Below are 15,702 nucleotides of genomic sequence, written 5' to 3'. Positions count from 1 at the left end.
CTGGATCAGTGATCCCTACTATGGTGAAGACGAGGAAGTCGTCTTCCAGCAAGATATGCCATCGTACATGGAAAGCGTACATTTCTTGGTACGAGTCGATGGGCGCTCGTCCTCAAGCCTTTTCTGTGGCTCAGATCTTAACCTTTCTTCAACAGGGTGTTGATCAGAAGTTGTCTTTGAGTACCATCAAGGGCCAGGTTTCTACCTTGGCAATCTTCTTTCAGCGATATCGCAAGTTTGTGTGGCGGCCACTTGGTTATCCATGCATACCTTCACGAAATTCTAGAAGGTAGATACTTTGGCATTTGTGGATGCCTCTTTTGGCCACAAAGTTTTGCAGGCTGCGGTTTAAGAGGGACTGTTCTCTTGAGGGGTGTTTTCTCTTTAAACCTTTTATTTTTCAGATGGGGCACCTGTGACCCGGTCAAGGCTCCTGTGTCCTGCTTAAGGGCACTTGTGTTTAGCCTTGGGTTATTTTCCCCATCCCTCATTTTCCTTCTTGGCACTGCCTTTGCATGTCCCACTAGTTAGCGCTTAAAAGAAAGCAAATGGGATTTTTATACTTGCCATGAAATCCATTTCTCAGAGTTCAATGGACACAGCACCCACAGCAGGGGGGGGGGGGGGTGTTATATACCAGCTGAGGCTGGCCCATGGGCATAGCCAGGTGTTCTGCCTAGTCCTACTCCTGGAAGAGGCAATATAACCCACTAGTTATTGTTTATGGAGCACTGTGTCCGTCTAACTCAGAGAAAATTCTATTTCCAAACCACTACATCCCCTTTAATGGGGACAAGTGCTATGTGCACAAGGTCCACTGGGGGATTTATGCATGCATACACACAATTTGTTTGTGCACACACACATGATCTTGAAGTTTTAATATAAAAGATGACCTTGTCAAGTTAAAAAGTAGCAAATATATCAATATATGGCCACCTTTTGACAGACTGTTTCATATTCTGGTGCGAAGATAATAATTGTTTTTTTTTTGTTTTTGTTTTTTTTTAACAGGAAAATGAAGAGACAAGTTTGGAGCAAGGTACTATCATCTAATATTTCACCCATATCCTACAGTTCATGGGGGGTTCCTCACAAGTAAAGTGGACTTGTACTCAAATGTTAACATTTTAACACCCTTGCTGACATGAATAAAGTGATTTCAAATGCCAGTTCTAGAGAAAATACTGTTACAAAACCAAAAGCCTATATATTTGGCAATGTTCTCTATGCTGAAGGCAAGTTTAAAATTATTTGGTCCTCCCCAACAGCAGAGACCTTGTGATCAGGTACATAGGCTTTGGCTTTTGTTGGGCCCTGGGAAAAGAACAGTGTTTTTCATCTAGAAAAGTCTTCTGTTTCTAAGTGTTAATCTCTGAACATCTAACCTTTGACATAAGTCCACTTTAATGTGCGTGCAGTACGGTTGAGGCTTGGGCCACAGAGATTGGAAATGTAAATTGCCAGATCTGTGAAATTCATCTTGATTACTTATATTAATTATAGTAATTTTTAAGCAAAGTAACCTTTGGACTTCATAGATCTGGAGATTACAGGTGTATTAAGCTTTTAGTTAACTGCACTGCGTCAGTTGCAATGACAGTGAAATCAGTGGCTGCGTGAAGATAGAGGTAAATGATGAACAAGCCGCCCTTCTGTCTTGGGATTAAGCTTTTATTTGCTTCATTTCTTGCATTTTGGATGTCTGGAAGATCACTAAATGATGAAAATGGATTTCACAAACCGAAATGGATTTTCTCTGAAATTGGAACATTTCTCGAAATACTAAAACAAAATAATGGACAATTTCGGCGGTCTAGAAGAACACAGAGAACACCCGCATGTCAAGTTGGGACTGAGTTCAAGATGACCAGAAGCATCTTTCATGTTTGCATCTTTTCTTATAGGTTTGGCCACGTTCGGTGTTTAGTTGGCTATAAACTTTAGGCTTAGTGTGCAAATATGTGAAATAAAAATAAATCTATACATATATTTAAAAAATCATTACGTAACACAACTTTCCAATCTCTGTGCCTAGTTTTCTAATTTGGCAGTCATGCCAGTTCCACGTTTTGTAATTTTGTTTTTTCCCTGGTCATTAAATTGTGCCGTTCTATTCCTATTAAATCTATAGAAAATGAGAAAGTGCTCGAGATATTGGGGGAAAGTGATAAATCTGAACAGCTTAAAGAAGAGGCTCCAGAAGTGGAGGAGTCAGTTGATCAAGATAACAGTTGTGATGAATCCCAGAAGACCGAGGAAGATGTTTTTGTCACCATTGAATCTGCTGATAACACATTAGATTTAGATAGCGAAACAAATAAAGAGTGTGAAGCTGAAGAAACTATTCCTTTAGGTCCAGATGATAGGGAGTGTTTAGAACAAAATATGATCAAGCACACGGACTCTGACATAGCCATAGATAGCACAGGTGGTCAGAGTAGCCAAATGGAACCCATTCTTGATGAGAACTTGGAAAATGAGATGAAGACGCAAGCTGAGGAGGAAGCTAAAGAAAATGAGCAAGCCTTGAAGAATGAAAACACAGAAGCAGCATCTACTAAAGTATCCTCTGCAAAAGAGGACGATCAGAGAATGAGGTTTGTTTTTTTTCTCAGTATTAGACCAGATTTGCTTTTCTTTTCAAAGGTACTTTTGAAATATGGTTTTCTTTGGCATATTTTCTATAGTAAAGCTGATTTTAGACTTGATATTTTTCCTTTCATGTCAATTTATACTTGATTTTGTTTGAAACAAAATCTACTTAACATAAGTTTTAATGTTTTTGCATGTCTCTTACAAAAAAATTGTGGCCAGTTGTATGAAAACAATTGTTGACTAGTATTCCCCTTCTTTAGTTTGACTGAAGAGGAAGCTGACCGGATCCTCAAAACCGATGAAAAGGGTATGTGATATTTTTTTTTTTTTTTTTGCGGCACAGAAGGGATCATTGTATTACTGGATTGTTTTATACTAATGTTGTTTCTCATTCCTGTCTAAAGTATATGTTTAATTTTGGAAGTAAAAAATGGCAAACTATTTTAGAAAACAGTATGTTAATATGTATATACGATTGTTTAAGCTTAACTCCAGGTGCATATAAAGCACAAATTAATGCTGATTTGTATTAATACATCATTTTAAATGTGATTTTTTTTGAAATGCAAACAGTGTAAATACCTGAATTCACCCTGGCGGCTGCTTCTTGCAGTGCATGTACAGCAGCAGTGCACAGACTGGGAGAAGTCAAAGCAGCACGAGCAGTCAATCAGTTGTACTGCTGGGCTTGTGGCAGGCAAGGGAGATGCTGATAGGAAGAGAGTGAGGTGATGAGTCCATCATTCTGCCAGTTTTTTTTTCTTTCACTGTCCAATCATAGGCTGGGTCATGACCTGTAAAGATGAATTAAATGTAGCAGACAGAGCTATGCTATGTGGCAGAACTATATAAATCCCAGGGCTGGATGGAAAAAAAAATTGAAAAACCTTTGACAGGTCAAGCAGCCGTTATATTTTTCAGAAGCGGTTTGTCTGCAGTTAAGCTTTAATTTGATTTTACAAACTTCAAATCCATAGGAACAAAATAAATAGTTACATTATCTCACAAAAGTAAGTATTCCCCTCACAATTTTGTAAATATTTTATTCTACCTATTCATGTGACAACACTGAAGAAATGACACTTTACTACAATGTAAAGTAGTGAGTGTATAGCTTGTATAACAGTGTCAATTTGCTGTCACATTAAAATAACTCGACACAAAAGCATTAATGTCTAAACTGCTGGCAACAAAAGTGAGTACACCCCTAAGTGACAAGGTCCAAATTGGGCCAAATTAGCCATTTTCCCCTCCCCGGTGTCATGTGACTCGTTAGTGTTACAAGGTCTCAGGTGTGAATGGGGAGCAGGTGTGTTTAAATTTGGTGTTATCGCTCTCACTCTTCATACTGGTCACTGGAAGTTCAACATGGCACCTCATGGCAAAGAATTGTTGCTTTACATAAAGATGGCCTAGGCTAGCAGAAGATTGCCAAGACCCTGAAACTGAGCTGAAGCACAATTGGCAAGACCATACAGCTGTTTAACAGGACAGGTTCCACTCAGAACAGGCTTCGCCATGGTCGACCAAAGAAGTTGAGTGCATGTGCTCAGCGTCCTATCCAGAGGATGTCTTTGGGAAATAGACGTATGGAGTGCTGCCAGCATTGCTGCAGAGGTTGAAGGGGTGGGGGGGCGCAGCCTGTCAGTGCTCAGACCACATGCCGTACACTGCATCAAATAGGTCTGCATGGCTGTCATCCCAAGGAAGCCTCTTCTAAAGATGATGTACAAATCCCGCAAAAGACAAGCCGACTAAGGACATGGGACTACTGGAACCGTGGTCTGCTGAGAACCAGATAAACGTATTTGGTTCAGATGGTGTCAAGTGTGTGTGGCGGCAACCAGGTAAGTAGTACAAAGACAAGTTTCTTTCCTACAGTCAAGCAAAGTGGTGCGAGTGTCATGGTCTGGGAGCTACAGTTCATTGAGGGAACCATGATTGCCATTTGCCAACATATACTGTGACATACTGAAGCAAAGCATGATCCCCTCACTTTAGGGCAGTATTCCAACATAACGGCCCCAAACACACCTCCAAGACGACTGCGGCCTTGCTAAAGAAGCCGAGGGTAAAGATGATGGACTGGCCAAGCATGTCTCCAGACCTGAAGAGGAGCGCAAGGTCTCTAACATCCACCAGCTCTGTGATGTTGTCATGGAGGAGTGAAAGACAACTCCAGTGGCAACCTGTGATGCTCTGGTGAACTCAATGGCCAAGAGAGATAAGGCAGTGTTGGAAAATAATGGTGGCCACACAAAATATTGACACTTGGGGCCCAATTTGGACATTTCCACTTAGGGGTGTACTCACTTTTGTTGCCAGCGGTTTAGACATTAATGGCTGTTTTGAGTTATTTTTAGGGGACAGCAAATGTACGGTTATACAAGCTATACACTCACTACTTTACATTGTAGCAAAGTGTCATTTCTTCAGTGTTGTCACATGAAAAGGTATATTAAAAAAAGTTACAAAAATGTGAGGGGTGTACTCACTTTTGTGAGATACTGTGTGTGTGTGTATGTATGTATGTATGTATGTATATATACATACACACATACACACATACACACATACACACATACACACATACACACATACACACATACACACATACACACACACACACACACACACACACACACACACACATACATACACACACACATACATACATACATATACATACACACACATACACATACATACATACATACATACACACACACACACACACACACACACATACACACACACACACACACACACACACACACACACACACACACACACACAATATTATAGTGCCTTGCGAAAGTATTCGGCCCCTTGAACTTTGCAATCTTTTGCCACATTTCAGGCTTCAAACCTAAAGATATGAAACTCATTTTTTGTGAAGAATCAACAAGTGGGACACGATCATGAAGTGAAACGATATTTATTGGATGTTTCAAACTTTTTTTTTTAACAAATAGAAAACTGAAAAAATTAGCCATGCAAAATTATTCAGCCCCCTTCAGTTACTTTGTAGCGCCACCTTTTGCTGCGATTACAGATGTAAGTTGCTTGGGGTATGTCTATCAGTTTTGCACATCGAGAGACATTTTTGCCCATTCCTCCTTGCAAAACAGCTCGAGCTCAGTGAGGTTGGATAGAGAGCGTTTGTGAACAGCAGTTTTCAGTTCTTTCCACAGATTCTCGATTGGATTCAGGTCTAGACTTTGACTTGGCCATTCTAACACCTGGATATGTTTATTTGTGAACCATTCCATTGTAAATTTTCCTTTGTTTTTGATCATTGTCTTGTTGGAAGGCAAATCTCCGTCCCAGTCTCAGGTCTTTTGCAGACTCCATCAGGTTTTCTTCCAGAATGGTCCTGTATTTGGCTCCATCCATCTTCCCATCAATTTTAACCATCTTCCCTGTCCCTGCTGAAGAAAAGCAGGCCCAAACCATGATGCTGCCACCACCATGTTTGACAGTGGGGATGGTGTGTTCAGGGTGATGAGCTGTGATGCTTTTACGCCAAACATAACGTTTTGCATTGTTGCCAAAAAATTTGATTTTGGTTTCATCTGTCCAGAGCACCTTCTTCCACATGTTTGGTGTGTCTCCCAGGGGGCTTGTGGCAAACTTTAAACTACACTTTTTATGGATATCTTCAAGAAATGGCTTTCTTCTTGCCACTCTTCCATAAAGGCCAGATTTGTGCAGTATACAACTGATTGTTGTCCTATGGACAGAGTCTCCCACCTCAGCTGTAGATCTCTGCAGTTCATCCAGAGTGATCATGGGCCTCTTGGCTGCATCTCTGATCAGTCTTCTCCTTGTATGAGCTGAAAGTTTAGAGGGACGACCAGGTCTTCGTAGATTTGCAGTGGTCTGATACTCCCATTTCAATATTATCGCTTGCACAGTGCTCCTTGGGATGTTTAAAGCTTGGGAAATCTTTTTGTAACCAAATCCAGCTTTAAACTTCTCCACAACAGTATCTCGGACCTGCCTGGTGTGTTCCTTGTTCATCATGATGCTCTCTGCACTTTAAACGGACCTCTGAGACTAGCACAGTGCAGGTGCATTTATACGGAGACTTGATTACACACAGGTGGATTCTATTTATCATCATTAGTCATTTAGGTCAACATTGGATCATTTAGAGATCCTCACTGAACTTCCAGAGAGAGTTTGCTGCACTGAAAGTAAAGGGGCTGAATAATTTTGCACGCCCAATTTTTCTGTTTTTGATTTTTTTAACAAAGTTTGAAATATCCAATACATTTCGTTCCACTTCATGATTGTGTCACACTTGTTGATTCTTCACAAAAAATTAGTTTTATATCTTTGTTTGAAGCCTGAAATGTGGCAAAAGGTCACAAAGTAAAAGGGGGCCAAATACTTTCGCAAGGCACTGTGTATGTGTGTATCTATTTTTGTGTGTATGTATTGTATATCTCACATTCTTGTAAATATTTTATTATATCTTTTCATGTGACAAAGCTGAAGAAATGACACTTTGCTACAATGTAAAGTAGTGACTGTACAGCTTGTATAACAGTGTCAATTTGCTGTCCCCTCAAAATAACTTGACAGTCAATGTGTAAACCGCTGGCAATGAAAGTAAGTGCACCCGTAAAGTGGGCCAAATTTGGACATTTTCAATTAGCCATTTCTCTATCGTTCATCGACAGACTCAGCTCCATCTAGTCAGAGACTATAGGGTTATGCTCCTCCTATCGGGAATAGGCACTAGGCAGGAAAAAAGCTTAACCACACCTATGGGAGCTGTCCCTGCAGGCATAACCCCACTCACTGTCATCAAGGAGTTTTTCTGCCTTTCTTCCTGCTTGGACTTTGGTCTTGGCTGTCATGGGGAAGTTTTTTTTTTTTATTTTTTTTTTTCACTAGTTAGTTCCTGAGGACCAAGATCCAGAGGAACTACAAGCAACACCCGGCTGAGGTTTTGCACTGGATAACCTAGATCCTTAAGGTCTCCCAGCCTGGCCAGCCAGCGTGAGCAGGTTATAGTCCAGAACTAGGCCTCTCCATGACAGTGCCCCAACTGATGGGGACGAGCCTTCGAGTGGACCGTCTTGCTGGGACGCACACAACCTGGAGTCGCAGCTTCCCTTTGGCTGACAGCACCCCCATCCTGGGTGGAAGGCGATGTGTTTTGGAATGGAGCCCACCTGGAACCATAGTATGGTGAGTAAATTGTCCCCCCGAAAAACCCCTGGCGGTCTCGGGGAGGACGTGGGCCCTTCCCTGGAATAATCGGCGGTAATAATTTAGCCGTTGTGGCGATTATTTGAGGGGGCTGACTTCACCTGTGTGGGCCCCTGGTCAGGGGTCTTCCGATGCCTATTCTGGGCCCCCGTTTGGGGGTCCTGGAGACCACATGGCGGGCCGTGGGGGCCATTTTGCTGTGGATCATGATTTTTATATTCCCATTAGAATGTATAGGCATCCATTTTCTATAATCCCCCATTGAGAATGCATGAGCGGCCATTTTCCTGAGGTCTATAGGCTGGACAGGCATGCATCATGGCTTTTTAAATATAGAGGCTGAGTTTTCTCTTCCTCTTCCTGTACAGTGTCAGTTTTGTTTTTGCACAGATCGTACTGAAAGTCTCCTCTGTGGTCTGATAGTTTTCCTGGGGTTTCCTGTTGGTTTTTCTTCATTCACTCTATTATCTTATAATAAACAGGGAATGTGAGTCTGCACTTATAGCGGTGGGGATCGGGTTTTTGGCTGTCTTAGACACTGCCCAAATTTTTTAAAAAAGTGTAGCATGGAGTCCCAGGATAATATTTCACCAGCAGACCCCCTCGCGGGACCTTCTGGTTCAGTCTCAGCCAGAGATTGCATCTTTTTTTTTTTTTTTGCAAAACCTGATGTCTTAAGTTTGCTTTTGTCATGGCTAGTGCTGCCAGCCGCAAACGCCCTCTGCCCTCACCTCCATTAGCAGGGTCTTCTGACTCTGAGATAGACATGGCAGACGCAGACTGAGGGATTGGTGTTGTAACATTTTTATGGTGAAGTGGATCCGTACTGATCAGCTGCCGCGCTGATAGTTTGGTTTGGAAACTTTAAAATTGGCTGAACCCACAGCGCCGGGTACGCAGGTGTCTTTTGGGTCCCGAAAATCCCATAAATCGGGCAAGATGTTCCCTTGTCCAGAATTGTTTCATACTATTGCAGATGAACAATGGCGACGCATTAAGCACATGCTAGTAGTGCCTAAGCGTTTTGCACGCCGTTACCCTTTTGCAGGGGCAGTGTCCACTAGGTGGACTGTACCACCAAAAATGGATTCCCCTGGTGTCCAGGTTGAATAAAGTGACTCTGGTACCGGTAGTGTCTCCAACATTTGCGAACTCTGTGGATAGACGGGTGGAATCCTTGTCCCGCCATTTACACTTGGTAGCAGGTCGCATATTAAAGACAACCTTTGTGAATGTTTTGGTAGCGCAGACTGCTATGGAATTGCTGAAGTTACTTAAAAGTATTTGGTGTTGGTGTTCATGTGTGATACATCCCTGGAATCGGCCCCGTTGGTGGCCAGGTACCTGGACAATGGAAGAGTCTAAACTACCAATGTTTTGGAGCTCTGAGCAATAAAGCTTTGTCTGAGTCATTGGACGACTCTTCTGCAAGATTGTTGGGTTTCGATTCAATCAGTACGCCACGGCTGTGGCTTACATCAATCACCAGAGGGGCACCAAGAGTGTCTTGGCAGCCAAGGAGGTGGCTGAGATTCTGGCCTGGGCAGAAAACTTTATTCCAGCCCTCTCTGCTTTATACATTCCAGGTGTGGAGAACTGGCAAGCGGATTACCCGAGTCATCAAGTGATTGATCAAGGGGAGTGGTCCCTGCACCTGTAGGTGTTTCATTTCCTGTGTGTTCGGTGGGGGACTCCCAAGGTCGATCTGTTTGCCTCTCGCCTCAGCAAGAAAGTTCATAGATTCGTAGCCAGGTCTCGAGATCCTCTGGTGGACGCTCCAGATGCTCTGGTAGCTCCTTGGGGTCACTATCGGCTAATTTATGCCTGTCCTCCTTTGAAACTCCTGCCGAGGCTTCTGCGCAGGATAGAGGTGGCAGGGATTCCGGTCATTCTCGTGGCTCAGGACTGGCCTCGCCGTTCATGGTACGCAGACCTAGTAAGGTTGGTCGCCGATGCTCCTTGCAGACTTCCTCTCAGGGAAGATCTGCTGTCTCAAGGTCCGATCATCCATCCTGCTTTACAGTCCCTGGATTTAATGGCATGGCTGTTTAAAAATGCACCCTCACTTGTTTTTCGATTGTTAGGGTCTTGGCCTTTCTGCAGAAAGGAGTTGGAACAGTGGTTGGCTTTGGGCACTATGAAATGCCAAGTGTCAGCTTTGGCTATATTTCCAATGCCCGTTCGCTACGCATGCTTCGATTCGTACCTTTATACTTGGAGTGCACCATATGGCTCTTCCGAGAAGGTCCCTGCTACTGCCAAGGGATCTCAATTTGGTATTCTTCAAAAGCCTCCTTTTGAGAACATTCGGGAGACTTCTCTGCTTTCGTTGCCCCAGAATGTTGTCTTCTTGGTGGCTATTACTTCCGCTTGCAGAGTATCTGAACTGTCGACGTTCTGTCGCTCACTTTATCTGATGATACACAGGGATAAAGTGGTACTTCAACCTAATCAGTCGTTTCTTTCTAAGGTTGTTTCCGATTTTCATCTGAATGAAGACATAGTGTTGCCTTCTGTCCTAAGCCCAAACATTCTAAGGAATTTGGGTTGCACTCTTTGGATGTGGTTGGGGCGATCAGAGTCTATCTGGAGACCGCTGAGTCTTTTAGAGAATCAGACGTGCTTTTTATCCTTACCGAAGGATCTGGTAAGGGATTGGTTGCGTCTGCAGCGACCATATCCAGATGGATCAGGCAGACGGTAGTTCAGGCTTATTCACTGAAGGCTCAGGTTCCTCCTTTCCTGGTGAAGGCGCATTCTACAAGAAAGCGGAGTGCCTCTTGGGCTTTTCGCCACCAGGCTTCGGTGCTGCAAATTTGCAAGGTGGCCAATTGGTTGTCTGTGCATACGTTTACAAAATTCTACAAATGTAGATGTGTTGGCATCTTCGGATGCTTCCTTTGGCCGCAAGGTTTTGCAGGCTGCTGTTTAAAGAGAACTGTTACCTTGTTGGCCAATTTAGCCTTTGGGGAGTTTGTTTTTGTTTGTGTTGTCTTCCCACCCCTCATGTATCTATTCTCTGGGACATCTCTATAGTCTGACTGGATGGAGCTGCATCTGGCAAACGATGGAGAAAACTGGATTTTTGTAAGAACTTATTGTAAAATCCTTTTTCTTTGAAGTTTGACAGACGCAGCACCCGCCCCTCTACTTCTGAGTGAATGGGGTTTCTTCTAGTCTAAACACTGCTTACAACTAAACTGCTTGATAGCAGAGTGTGTGGGGTTATGCCTGCAGGGACAGCCCCCATAGGTGTGGTTAAGCTTTTTTTCTGCCTATTGCTTATTCCTGATAGGAGGAGCATAACCCTATAGTCTCTGACTACATGGAACTGCGTCTGTCGAACATCAGAAAAAAGGATTTTACGGTAAGTTCTTACAAAAATTCTGTGTTTTTTCCCCCCTCCGTTGTCATGTGACTCGGTGTCATGTGTGTGTATATGTACAGTACAGACCAAAAGTTTGGACACACCTCATTTAAAGAGTTTTCTTTATTTTCATCACTATGAAAATTGTAGATTCACACTGAAGGCATCAAAACTATGAATTAACACATGTGGAATTATATACATAACAAAAAAGTGTGAAACAACTGAAAATATGTCCTATTCTAGGTTCTTCAAAGTAGCCACGTTTTTGCTTTGATTACTGCTTTGCACACTCGTGGCATTCTCTTGATGAGCTTCAAGAGGTAGTCACCTGAAATGGTCTTGGCAGTCTTGAAAGAGTTCCCAGAGATGCTTAGCACTTGTTGGCCCTTTTGCCTTCACTCTGCGGTCCAGCTCACCCCAAACCATCTCGATTGGGTTCAGGTCTGGTGACTGTGGAGGCCAGGTCATCTGGCGCAGCACCCCATCACTCTCCTTCTTGGTCAAATAGCCCTTACACTGCCTGGAGGTGTGTTTGGGGTCATTGTTGAAAAATAAATGATGGTCCAACTAAAAGCAAACCGGATGGAATAGCATGCCGCTGCAAGATGTTGTGGTAGCCATGCTGGTTCAGTATGCCTTCAATTTGGAATAAATCCCCAACAGTGTCACCAGCAAAGCACCCCCACACCATCACACCACCTCCTCCATGCTTCACGGTGGGAACCAGGCATGTAGAGTCCATCCGTTCACCTTTTCTGCGTCGCACAAAGACACTGTGGTTGGAACCAAAGATCTCAAATTTGGACTCATCAGACCAAAGCACAGATTTCCACTGGTCTAATGTCCATTCCTTGTGTTCTTTAGCCCAAACAAGTCTCTTCTGCTTGTTGCCTTTCTTTAGCAGTGGTTTCCTAGCAGATATTCTACCATGAAGGCCTGATTCACAGTCTCCTCTTAACAGTTGTTCTAGAGATATGTCTGCTGCTAGAACTCCGTGTGCCATTGACCTGGTCTCTAATCTGAGCTGCTGTTAACCTGCGATTTCTGAGGCTGGTGACTCGGATGAACTTATCCTCCGCAGCAAAGGTGACTCTTGGTCTTCCTTTCCTGGGGTGGTCCGCATGTGAGCCAGTTTCTTTGTAGCCCTTGATGGTTTTTGTGACTGCACTTGGGGACAATTTTTCGGACTGACTGACCTTCATTTCCTAAAGTAATGCTGGCCACTCCTTTTCCTGTACTTAGCTGCTTTTTTCTTGCCATAATACAAATTCTAACAGTCTATTCAGTAGGACTATCAGCTGTGTATCCACCTGATTTCTGCACAACACAACTGATGGTCCCAACCCCATTTATAAGGCAAGAAATCACACTTATTAAACCTGACAGAGCACACCTGTGAAGTGAAAACCATTTCAGGTGACTACCTCTTGAAGTGTGACTCTACAATTTTCATAGTCATGAAAATAAAGAAAACTCTTTGAATGAGGTGTGTCCAAACTTTTGGTCTGTACTGTGTGTGTGTGTGTGTGTGATGGATATTGGATATGGATAGATATTCACACGCTCGCGCTCTATCGCACGCTCTTTTATTAACTTTTTGATTTTGGTTGCTAGGGCAAATTGGAGCAAACAGTTCTGGCAGGAATCTTTGGGTTAGTGGGCTCTCATCTACCACAAGAGCAACAGACCTAAAAAATCTCTTCAGCAAGTATGGCAAGGTATAATTTTTTTTTATCCTAAATGTCAGTATTTTGTACATTGACCAGATATTTGTCTTTGGTATTTTTAACGTCTGTCTTAGTTGGTAAAAAGCTGTAATTTTCTATTTCTGCTCATAGTAGTGCACAGCCAATAAGAGATGTGTAAAAAAAAAAACTTTTAAACCATAAATCATGTTTAGAGGTTTTATGTTCAATAGTATTATACAGTTGACGCACTTTTTTTTTTTTTCTAACTTTAAATAAAAATATGTGCAGACTTAACAATTTGTCTTTAATTCAAATTTTAAGGTTGTTGGTGCCAAGGTGGTAACTAATGCTCGCAGCCCTGGTGCTCGCTGCTATGGATTTGTAACTATGTCATCTTCAGAGGATGCAACAAAATGTATTAATCATCTACACAGAACAGAGCTTCATGGAAGGATGATTTCAGTGGAAAAAGTATGTATATTATGCTTTGGGTTTCCCCCTGATCATTTAAAGCTGAAGATCCAGCCTTTCAGTTTTCCACAGTTGTATAGGATCCTCGTCTGTATTGAAATGGCTTACTGAGTGGAGAAACCAGGGAAGTCAAAATATAAGCAGGCTTAACTTCAGTTTTCAGTGTTCCTGATGGAGAGGGGAAAAATTCTAAAGCAGTGATGCTACATCTTATTGCCCTAGCTCATGTGTTTTTCAGCAGTGCTTTGGACAGACCATAACCATCAATGATCTCTTACGTGGCCTAGGACAACTGGTATTCTCTATTGCTGTGCCTAGAACAGTATGTTTTTTGTCACAATTAAGGATATTTATTTGGGGGGGGGGGGTAGCAATGACACGTCTATATTAATAACTTGGGTGCATCCTAAGGGCATTATGTCATCAAAATTTGCAGCTGGCCTTTCTGCAGAAGCGATCCAAGAGCTATAGTCACCTAATTTTTTTGACAGTGTGTGGAAGGGGGGCTCTCTGGTGCGATTGGGGAGACCAGGACTGATTGTGTCCTGTTAAGTCCAGCTGAACACAGTCAGGTACATCCGCACCAACCCCTCTTTTGTGACAAAGGAAACCAGAAGCAACAATTTATTTCTTTGCTTCTGCTTTCGGTCTGTTTACAAGCAATTACTGGCTTGTAAAACATCTGATCATGACCATCTCTAAAAGGGCAACGGAGATATCTGGGGTCTAATGTACCCCAGATCTCTCAATACCTATCACTGCCCATGCTATGACGAGATAATATTCATCCCTTGTGATAGCAATAAAGTGGATTTAAAAAAAAAAAAAATTAAAGGGACTAGTTAAGAAGAAACAACCTTATGTAAGTAAACTGATATAAACGTTTTTTTAAAGTGCCCCCCACCCCCCCTGTGCTTATACACAAATGGGCACGTAGGTCCTGCACGCTAGTAAATGATGACTGTACCACACGTGAGGTATCCTCATGAACATCAGTGTGCGCAATAATTCTTGTTTTACTCTAAATTGGTAAAATGTGTATCTATTTTCTCAGCATAACTTTTATTTTCACAAATATTGGGTATTTTTGTGCACTAAAATTCATGAAAGTACATTTTTTTCCTGCATATTTGAGTTTTAAAAATGGCTGTACAAATACCTTGCAAAAGAGTAGTCGCGTCAAGCACCATTTTATTTAGGGGGTCCCTGCTTTAAAAAAATATACAATGTTTAGGGGTTCTAAGTATCTTTCTAGCAAGCAAAAAGGCAGATTTCAACGTGAGGAAAGTCTGAATCGGCCTAGGCGGCAAGTGTTTAAAAACCTTTGAACTAACCACTTTAAGACCAGGCTTTTTCTGGCACTTTTTGTTTAGAAGTTTAAGTATTTTTTGGTAGAAAAATACTTAACCCCCTAAACATGCTACATTTTTTTTTTTGCAGAGACCCTTGGGAATAAAATGGCATATCTATAGATAGGTATGTGTGTGTTTAAATGTATATTTATATTTTGTCACGACATTTGCGCAGCTGTTTTGCATATGCATTTAAAAAAAAAAAAAGAAAAAAACCCTCCATGGTATACCCCAGTCTTTTGTATAAGTTAAGCAGAGTAAATAGATATCATGTCACGCTTTATTTAAAGAAGTCCCCTTCTGCCGCTTTTGAAATCGTTCCAGCGGCTCAGGATGTAAGCCAGCTGTAAAACTATATGGGGGTATAGCTAATGTCTTTAGCTATAATCCCAGTAAAACCGCAACGTATGTATACATGTAAAAAAGAAAGGGGAGAAACTGCGCTAAATATCAAAAAAAAAGTAGCGGCAACTTAATATGTGAAAAACAACAAAAAATAGTGGATAAGGAAAGCTGCGCTTAGTGACACGAATAGATAAATTGAGTCCAAATAAGTCCCAAAATTCAGTGTTGATATATGAAATGATCAAATAAGGGTCCAAAATTTCAAGCGAACATCCACCGATGTAGATTACGTATGAAATTACTGCTTACCAGATGCAGCAGCAAATTGGGCCTTGCGTATATGTATCCAAGCCTGATGGAAGTTTATGAAGAATTCCTCCTCAGAAATTTCCGTCCCAGGGTTACAAGTTGATGGATATATCAAATAAAAAATAAGAATACATAGCGTGATACTGTATATTGAAAGTATATCACCCGTGTGTATCAGACAAGGAAAGTGCTCATAGGAACCACCACCATCACAGGCTGCTTACCAGATGGATTATCAGAGAAAGCAAATAACAAATAAAGCAATCCTGACTAAGCCAACAAAACAGCCACCACCTTAATCACGATGTAATTACCAGATGGTGTAGGTATAAGGAGCATGTGAGAT

At 42.1% G+C, this 15,702-nt stretch overlaps 1 protein-coding gene across 1 annotated transcript in view; it reads left to right on the top strand.

The window, feature by feature from the left end:
- The window catches only part of LOC309547132 (scaffold attachment factor B1-like), a 119,083-nt gene that overhangs the window by 26,923 nt on the left and 76,458 nt on the right, over positions 1 to 15,702 (top strand). Inside the window, exons 4-8 of the mRNA XM_082246922.1 lie at positions 1,015 to 1,042; positions 2,135 to 2,600; positions 2,859 to 2,905; positions 12,806 to 12,909; positions 13,201 to 13,350. Of these exons, the coding sequence (XP_082103048.1) occupies positions 1,015 to 1,042; positions 2,135 to 2,600; positions 2,859 to 2,905; positions 12,806 to 12,909; positions 13,201 to 13,350 (795 nt within the window). The remainder of the gene's footprint in view (positions 1 to 1,014; positions 1,043 to 2,134; positions 2,601 to 2,858; positions 2,906 to 12,805; positions 12,910 to 13,200; positions 13,351 to 15,702) is intronic.

The sequence above is a fragment of the Pelophylax lessonae genome, assembly GCF_965119305.1.
Source record: "Pelophylax lessonae genome assembly, chromosome: 1".
Classification (NCBI taxonomy): Eukaryota; Metazoa; Chordata; class Amphibia; order Anura; family Ranidae; genus Pelophylax; species Pelophylax lessonae.
This window is presented reverse-complemented; position numbering and strand designations above follow the sequence as displayed.